Source organism: Tachyglossus aculeatus, chromosome 17, assembly GCF_015852505.1.
Source record: "Tachyglossus aculeatus isolate mTacAcu1 chromosome 17, mTacAcu1.pri, whole genome shotgun sequence".
Taxonomy (NCBI): domain Eukaryota; kingdom Metazoa; phylum Chordata; class Mammalia; order Monotremata; family Tachyglossidae; genus Tachyglossus; species Tachyglossus aculeatus.
Window position 1 is genome coordinate 13489209 of NC_052082.1, and position 9083 is coordinate 13498291.

At 45.9% G+C, this 9083-nt stretch overlaps 1 protein-coding gene across 1 annotated transcript; it reads left to right on the forward strand.

Moving 5' to 3' along the window:
• The first annotated feature begins 261 nt into the window (after nucleotides 1-261).
• PLK2 (polo like kinase 2) lies at nucleotides 262-8094 on the forward strand. The gene is made up of 14 exons (XM_038759427.1): nucleotides 262-621; nucleotides 1157-1264; nucleotides 1416-1532; nucleotides 1685-1814; nucleotides 2035-2122; nucleotides 2817-2912; nucleotides 3124-3322; nucleotides 3501-3648; nucleotides 4356-4453; nucleotides 5313-5442; nucleotides 6192-6432; nucleotides 6550-6679; nucleotides 7066-7176; nucleotides 7289-8094. Exons 1-14 carry the CDS (start codon nucleotides 337-339, stop codon nucleotides 7478-7480), a joined length of 2073 nt encoding a protein of 690 aa, XP_038615355.1. The 5' UTR covers nucleotides 262-336; the 3' UTR covers nucleotides 7481-8094.
• Nucleotides 8095-9083: the final 989 nt, after the last annotated feature.

Below are 9083 nucleotides of genomic sequence, written 5' to 3' on the forward strand. Positions count from 1 at the left end.
CATCATCATTCATTCACCTTGTAACCTCCCCAGCGCTTAGAACCGTGCTTTGCACACAGTAGGCGCTTAATAAATGCCATTATTATTATTATTATTATTACTAAAAACGCTCGGATGAGTGAATGAAGAAGCGAGGTTTGGGGAGGGGGTGTGGCCTGGGCAGAGGGGGGCAGGGCCTAAGGAGTGACATCACTCGCCCCTGCAGGTATAAAAAGCAGCCTCGGCCGCTGCTGGCATCAGAAGGGCACGGGTTTGGGAAAGGGGTGGAAAGGGGTTGGGGGGCATCGAGCTGCCGGGCTTGCAACGGTCACACCGGGGCGAGTATTGGGGCTAGTGATGGAGCTCCTGCGGACTATTACCTACCAGCCGGCTGGCAGTGCCAAGGTGGGCGAGCAGGCGCTGGGCAAAGCCTGCCCGGGGGAGGCCAAGAAGAAGCAGCAGATGCAGCCGGAGGAACACCACCAGCACCACCACCAGCAGCAGCAGCAGCAAAGCCCAGCGGCTGTCCTCCATCCCCACCATCACCACCACCACCACTCTCACTCCAGCGCCGAGATCTCCAGGATTATAATCGATCCCAACACGGGCAAACGCTACTGCCGGGGCAAGGTGCTGGGCAAGGTAAGGCCTCCTTGGGAGGGCGCGGTTGGAGCCAAATCTAGGGGTTTGCACCCCCCCTTTTTGCCCTTCCTCTCCTTTCCCCTTGCTCCCTCTCGGCTTGATTGATGCCCGTCTGCTCGTTTTGCTAGCTGTCTCCCCCCTTTCTAGACTGGAAGCCCGTTGTTGGGTAGGGATTGTCTCTCTGTAGTGCCGAATTGCACTTCACAAGCGCTTAGTACAGTGCTCTGCACGCAGTAAGCGCTCAAAAAATATGGATGAATCTGTCTTGGAGCCAGGGGAAGGGTGGGAGGGGTGTCCCTTCACCCTCTGTCCCCCTCCATCGAGTTTGGGGTCGAATATGAATAAAAACTTGTTTTCTCAACCCCCTGGTATCCTACCTGGATTTTATACCTTATCTCCCCCCAAAAAACTGACACCATTTAGACCCCCCCCGAAATATGTAGCAGGTTATGAGTCGAATATAATTGCGATTTTTCCCTCGCTCCCCTATTTCTGCTGGGCGTAATCATCCCCCTCCGCCTTTGTCTGGTTTTAGGGTGGCTTTGCGAAGTGCTATGAGATGACCGACTTGACAAACAACAAAGTTTACGCTGCAAAAATCATTCCACACAGCAGGGTAGCCAAACCTCATCAAAGGGAAAAGGTGCGTATGACTGAGCGGCAAAATATTCCCTTTGTGGAGCCCGATGGCCCTTCCCTCTTGGAAAAAAATTCCTTCTGCATGTATAAACACTCATCTCCGGTGAGCTGGTGTCAGGAGCCTCATAAAACGCCTCTTGCATTTTCTGTTTCAGATCGACAAAGAAATAGAGCTGCACAGGATTCTTCATCACCGACATGTGGTGCAGTTCTACCACTACTTTGAGGACAAAGAAAATATTTACATTCTCCTCGAGTACTGCAGTAGGCGGGTGAGTATTAACCCCAAGAGCTCCATTATATTCTTTTTCCTTGGAATAGTATCAGCCAGGCCTGCTCTTGCCACACTTACTGGCCCAGGTGAGATTCCAGTTCCAATCTTATTGACCCCCATCCCCCTTGTGTTTTTTTTTTTTTCCCTTAGTCTATGGCTCATATCTTGAAAGCAAGAAAGGTATTAACTGAACCAGAAGTGCGATACTACCTCAGGCAGATCGTGTCAGGACTGAAGTACCTTCATGAGCAAGAAATATTGCATAGAGACCTTAAGCTAGGTAAGCTTGTCCCTGACACTCCCGACAAAATGCGTTTCTGCGTCTCTGAGAATTTGCCTACACTATCTAATTGAGAGCTGTCCTGCAGAGCTTCTTTTGAGTCATTCTTCTGTACTGACAATCTTAAATCTTCTGGCTTTCTGCATATGTGCGGATTTTTTTTTTAATTTTCTAAAGAAGGTATAGTTGATCCTTCAAAGGGGTTTAATTGTCTTAACAGGTAACTTTTTCATCAATGAAGCCATGGAATTGAAAGTGGGCGACTTTGGCTTGGCAGCACGGCTGGAACCGTTGGAGCACAGGAGACGGTAAGACACCCGCTATGAAAACTGAGAGGGATCTAATGGCTCAGGTGGTCCTGACCCTCCAGGATGGGGCCATGATGGTTTCTAATCTGTTATGCCAACTAATAACTAGGGGTCTGGAGGAAAAGTCTAGGCTCTCTCTTTATTGTGACTAAAAGCCTTACCTTATTAGGGACACTGGACCTCAGGGGCTAACTCTTCACTTTGAGAGAGGGGAAGGTGACTTTTAGCAGGGACTGGAAGGAGGCAGGCTTTAGGGGGCGTCTCCAACCCTAATTAAAAACTTTTAATTAGGGTTTTGACAGGTCCTTGGGTTAAGCAAGTCTGGGAATCCAGTTCAAAAGGCTGTCAGGCTACAGATGCAGGATGGAAAATCCTCAGGAAATGCAAGGCACTTCCTGCCTCAAAGTCCCATCCTCAAGCTTCTCTAGGAATCAAGCAATCAGTACTTACTGAGCACTCTGTGTGTGCAGAGAACTGTACAAACTGCTTAGGGAGAGTACAATGTAATAGATACATTCCCTGCCCATTATAAGGTTGCAGTCTATAGGTTTGGCTATGAGACTTCATTATCTAAGACTGGATTAATACTGGGGTGAAAATCCGGGTCTCCCCCCCCCCCCCCCCAAACCTTTATTATTTTCTTAAGCTTTGATAAAGCTTTATTGTTTTCTAATCTTGATGCCTTATCTCTTAGGACAATATGCGGCACACCAAACTATCTCTCACCGGAAGTGCTCAACAAACAAGGACATGGCTGTGAATCAGACATTTGGGCCTTAGGCTGTGTAATGTAAGTAATCAATCAATCGGTATTTCTTAAGCACTCACTGTGTGCAGAGCACTGTACTATAAGCATTTGCGAGAGTGCAGTACAATAGAGTTGGTATGCAGGATACCAAACCTCAAGGAGCTTGTAGCCTAGTAGATCTGAGGTGAAATGCGAACTTATTTTCCTTCCTTATTTCTTTCTGACTGATGTGGGGGCTCTCTTTCCTTTCCAGGTATACCATGCTTTTGGGAAGACCCCCTTTTGAGACGACCAATCTTAAAGAAACCTACAGGTGTATAAGGGAAGCCAGATACACCATGCCCTCATCCTTGCTGGCCCCAGCGAAACACTTAATAGCCAGCATGCTGTCCAAAAACCCAGAGGATCGCCCCAGGCTGGATGACATCATTCGACATGACTTCTTCATGCAGGTAGGTACCCTGTTTCCTCTGGTCTCCGGTTTGTTTGAAACTGCCTGCCATCTTTCTAGACTGTTAAGCTCATTGTGGGCAGGGGATGCATTTACATTGTACTCCCTCAAGCACTTAGTACAGTGCTCTGCGCACAGTAAGCACTCCTTCTCTAACTGGCCTTTCTGCTCCTCCACAGGGCTTCACACCAGAAAGACTGTCTTCAAGCTGCTGCCATACTGTGCCAGACTTCCACTTGTCAAGCCCAGCTAAGAACTTCTTTAAGAAGGCAGCGGCTGCTCTCTTTGGGGGTAAAAAGGAAAAAGCAAGATACTTCGATACACATAGTAAGTTGGGGCTTGTGTTGGGGTTTTAGAGAAGCAGTGTGGCTCAGTGGAAAGAACACAGGCTTTGGAGTCAGAGATCCTGAGTTCAATTACCGGCTCCTCCAATTGGCAGCTGTGTGACTTTGGGCAAGTCACGTCACTTCTCTGTGCCTGTTATCTGTAAAAATTGGGAATGACTGTGAGCCCTCCGTGGGACAACCTGTTCACCTTATAACCTCCCCAGTGCTTAGAACAGTGCTTTGCACACAGTAAGCACTTAATAAATATCATTATTATTATTGTGTCTGAGAGAGATTGGTGCTCCATAGAACAAAGAGGACTCTCAAGCAGTATCAGTGCATTTTTGTTCTATTCCAGCGGTGTTGTCAGCCCCCTCTTGCTCCACATTCTTGGAAGCCAGTCAGCCACACCTAGTGTAATCAGCTTGCCTGGAAGATTTATTACGATAAGTGGGCTTTCTGTTAATGGTGCATTTCAGCACACTACCGTTAGACTACTGACTCCCTGGATGGTTGGATCTCCTGAGAAAGAGAAAGCAGGGGTTGCAGACTTTCTGCCTTGGAAGTCCGAGCATTATTCAAGTTGATAAGGAAAGGAATCCGCCCAAGTCGATGTTTAGTTGGTTCTGTTTCCGTTTTGTATTTAAAAATAGTAGGGAATGGAAATTTTGAGTACTAACCTTATAAATGTGTTTCTCTTATCTTCAGACAGACTGGCTAAAGAGGATGAAGAAATTTACAAGCTTAGACATGACTTGAAGAAGGCTTCCATAACCCAGCAGCCCCACAAACACAGAACAGATGAGGTATGCCAGAAGGAGTAAAACTGATTTCTTAACTGCAATAGTTTAGGGTAATGTTACTTTATCATTCTGGACTTCTCAAGAGTTTTAGCACAGTGCACTGAACCAAAGTGGGTGCTCAATAAATGCTACTCCTATTACCGGTCTAATCAGTAAAGTTAAGGTTTGCTGTTATTCATTCATTCAATCACATTTATTGAGCGCATACTGTGTGCTGAGCACTGTACTAAGCATTTGGGAAGTACAAGTCAGCAACATATAGAGATGGTCCCTACCCAACAAGGGGCTCACAGTCTAGAAGGGAGAGACAGACATGTCACAGACTTCAAAACCTTCATAAAAACTCTTTCTGATTACTCTAAGACTGCCCTTCAGCACAACATGGGACAGAGACTGTGTCCAACTGAACTTGATTGCATCCATCCCAGCTCTTAGTATACCACCTGGCCCTGTGCTTAACATATAGCATCATCATTATCACTACAGGGTGGAAGCTATCCCTAACCCAGGAAACCCGGTGTGTTCACCTGTCTACCTGTTTTGTTTTGTTGTCTGTCTGCCCCTTCTAGACTGTGGGCCCGTTGTTGGGTAGGGACCATCTCTATATGTTGCCGACTTGTACTTCCCAAGTGCTTAGTACAGTGCTCTGCACAGAGTAAGCGTTCAGTCAATACAATTGAATGAATGAACAAATGCTGTGAGCATGTCTTTTTTTTTTTTTTCTTTCTTTCCCTTTATGATTTTGATATCTGCAGGGAAAAGCTCTCAGATCTTAGCCCCTAGTCTGGCACCTAGAACAGATTTAGGTTCTTAAATCTTAATACCTTTCTTTTTTCCTCCTTTTTTTTTTTTTCCTTCTCAGGAGATCCAACCACCCAGTATGACTGTGGTCAAGTCTGGAGCACCTGCAGCAGATCACAAGCAGCCAATCGGGGATTCCATTAGGATGATAGTGAGAGGAACTCTGGGTAGCTGCAGCAGCAGCAGCGAATGTAAGTTGAAGCTGTCTCATTTAAATGATGACCAATGCCAAGACTAAAACTGAATTGGGGCAAAAAAATTGAACTAGTCAGCCTGTCAATCATATTCACTGAGCGCTTACTGTGTGCAGAGCACTGTAATAATAATAATAATGGCATTTATTAAGCGATTACTATGTTCTAAGCACTGGAGAGGTACAAGGTGTTCAGGTTGTCCCACGGGGGGCTCAGTCTTAATCCCCATTTTACAGATAGGGAACTGAGGCACAGAGAATTTAAGTGACTTGCCCAAAGTCATACAGCTGACAGTTGGTGGAGCAGGGATTTGAACCCATGACCTCTGACTCCCAAGCCCGTGCTCTTTCCACTGGGCCACGCTGCTTCTCTGTACTGTACTGTTTCTCTGTACTCTATTCTCACTGTACTAAGCGCATGGGAGAGAAAGACTAAGTCCCACATGGGGCAACCTGATTACCTTGTATCCTCCCCAGCCCTTCGAACAGTGCTTGGCACATAGTAAACATTTAAATACCAAAGTTATTATTACTATTACAATATAATAGACACATTCCCTTTTCACAGTGAGCTTTGATTGCAGTCTCTTCCCATTAGTACATAAAAGAGAAATCAGAGGACCATTGATTACCTGATTTCTCTTGGATCAGAGCAAAAAGATCAGCTTTGAGGAGTGTCCATTTTTGTTCAAACGGTAAACACTGAAATCTGCTTTTTTTTTTCCTTTTTCCTTTTTGGGCTCTCAGGTCTGGAGGACAGCACTATGGGCAGCGTGGCCGACACAGTGGCAAGGGTTCTGAGGGGCTGCCTTGAGAATATGCCAGAGGCCGACTGCATCCCCAAAGAGCAGCTGACCACGTCCTTTCAGTGGGTCACCAAGTGGGTAGATTACTCGAATAAATACGGCTTCGGCTACCAGCTGTCGGATCACACGGTCGGGGTCCTCTTCAACAATGGGGCCCACATGAGCCTTCTCCCCGACAAAAAGTAAGTCTTAAGTCGGAAGATGTTTGTTTTACTTTGCCCAAATGGGTCATCGCTGAGCAATGCGTCAGCTAACCATCTGTGTATTTATCATACATTTCCTTCTCCCTGTTTCTTTAGAACAGTCCACTACTATGCAGAGCTTGGCCAGTGTTCAGTGTTTCCAGCTACAGATGCTCCTGAACAGTTAATTAGCCAAGTCACGGTGCTGAAATATTTCTCACACTACATGGAGGAGAATCTCATGGATGTAAGTTCCTGGGGATGGATAGGGGACAAATAGGACCAAACTGGTGTTGAATTGAGAAGCAGCATGATCCACTGGAAAGAGCAGAGGACCTGGGTCTGAATCCCAGCTCTGCCAGTAGTCTTCTGTGTGACCTTGGGCAAGTCACTTAACTTCTGTGCCTCAGTTACCGCATCTGTAAAATTGGGGATTAAATTCATACTCCTTCCAGTTCTACCCCGGTGGTCGTTTGAACTTGTACTTCCCAAGAGCTTAGTACAGTGCTCTGCACACAGTAAGCGCTCAATAAATATGATTGAATGAATGAAGAGTGCCTGACACTTAGTAAATACCATAAAAAAAAAAGCGCAGTTGGTTCATTCTGGACTAATCTCCTCCATCTTCCCTAGGGCGGAGACCTGCCTAGTGTCACTGATGTTCGCAGGCCCCGGCTCTACCTCCTTCAGTGGCTAAAATCTGATAAGGCCTTAATGATGCTGTTCAACGATGGCACATTTCAGGTAAACAATCATTTTACTTTTGGACAGTTCAGGGAGATCCTTGGTTGTGTTTTTGTTTTCTCTCATTTCCTGTCAAAACCTGACTTCTCAAACCTTCCTTTTTCCCTTGAAGGTGAACTTCTACCACGATCATACGAAAATAATCCTCTGCAGCCAGAGCGACGAGTATCTACTCACTTACATCAATGAAGATAGGATCTCCACGACGCTCCGGCTGACTACTTTACTGATTTCTGGATGCTCGCTGGAACTAAAAAATCGAATGGAATATGCACTGAATATGCTGCTGCAGCGCTGTAACTAGAGGACCAAATTGGTCTAAGCAGCAAGGACTATTTTTTTCCCCCCTCCCCACTGTGAGAAACTACACCCAAGGCAGTGGCACAAGACGAGAATGTCAAAGTCGGAGGGAGGATGTGGTACGAAAATAATTCCTTTGCAGCTTGCTGGGCTGGGCCCAGACCTAGGAATAAAAATCTTGACTTTGTGGACTGAGTCAACCACACATTGAGGAATCCCTTTGGAATGCAGATTTCCTCAATATGCCTGCTTAATAGGTTTCGGACAATTTCTCAGCAGAGTTCGTTGACTCTCGACATTTGACCTCTCTCCACAGAGAGCCCGGTGGATGGAGGACTCGGAACTGTGAATATGCTTCCTGATGAGAGAGAAAGAGGGGAGCTCCGATGTTGAACGGCTGTAACTGGGGCAGCTCTGAGCTGCTCAACTGTGAACTATGGCCATATTTTTTTTTCTTTTTTCAAGAAAAATAACCCACACTTGGGGCTGGAGAAGTGCATTCCTTGTTAATAAACTTTTTATTTATTACAGCCTAAAGTGCAGTATTTATTATCTGAATTTTTTTGGATGTTGAACATTTTAAACTTTGTTGGCAATAAAGAGAATGGAAAAACAGAAGCGATGACCTCCTGTCTTAAATACTGATTTAAGTTTACTGTGTCAACGAAACATAGGGCCGCGTCCTGGAAGACCTGACTGTCTCTCACCTTGTACCTCGCGTAAGCTACACATGCTGTGCTATTCCTTGCCCATCTCTTACCTATCCTCTCAGGAAACTACAGTGAAGGCTTGTCTAACCTTCAAAGCTGCCAGAAGAGAGGAATGAATATTTAATATTCATCACCTTGCCAAGAGCATGGCCACGTGGGCAAATGACTTGTTCATTGACTCTTACCTAAGTCGCACAAACAATAATGGAACAAAGGGGAGGGTGGAGATGAATCTTGACCTGAGGTGGGGAGGAGAGAACAAGGCCAGTCCAGGGTGGCTTTCTGACTCAAAACCAAAGGCAGGCTACAGGGGACTTCCTCCAGATGAGGGAGGATTGCCACAGGTTTCTAAGCCAAGCCAATCTAAACAGACCTCATTTCATGAATTGTGCCAGTAGTCATGGCCCAGTCAGATTAACGAGGCTAAATTCTGCCTTGAAACACTCCCACTGCCTATCTGCATTACTCACCCTCTTACCAAATGTTGCTTTAGTGTTGGGGATGATTTGTATTTTGGCCAGGAGGAAGGCAAGGGAAATCTTGGTAAACAGAGGTAGATTGGGGAGCAGGGTGGGGGTTGTTAATAACATACATAAGAGACTGAAATTCTCTGTTAACTGTCATTGGATTGGCCTTTGGGTCCCTTGAGAGAGAGACTGAGACCTGCCAATCCAGTTCTGCTAAACTTGTACTGACCTGCATACTCTGTATGCTTTCTATTCTCTTGGGAATCTGATCAACTGGTGCTTTTTACTTAAGAGAGAACTCTATTCTAGGCAGGTGCCCTTCCCCTAATTGTCTTGCAGTAATCTGGCTGAAAATGTGACTATGTAGTTCCATCATTGGCACTTACTGTGTGCAGAGCACTGTGTTAAATGCTTGGGGGAGTACAATTAC

What these genes read in the sequence shown, in the direction of transcription:
- PLK2 (XM_038759427.1), top strand. Translation starts at nt 337, where the DNA reads ATGGAGCTCCTGCGGACTATTACCTACCAGCCGGCTGGCAGTGCCAAG. An exon ending in TGGAGGAGAATCTCATGGAT is followed by an intron (nt 6,680 to 7,065) that starts GTAAGTTCCTGG and finishes CATCTTCCCTAG; the next exon opens with GGCGGAGACCTGCCTAGTGT. An exon ending in TCAACGATGGCACATTTCAG is followed by an intron (nt 7,177 to 7,288) that starts GTAAACAATCAT and finishes TTTCCCTTGAAG; the next exon opens with GTGAACTTCTACCACGATCA.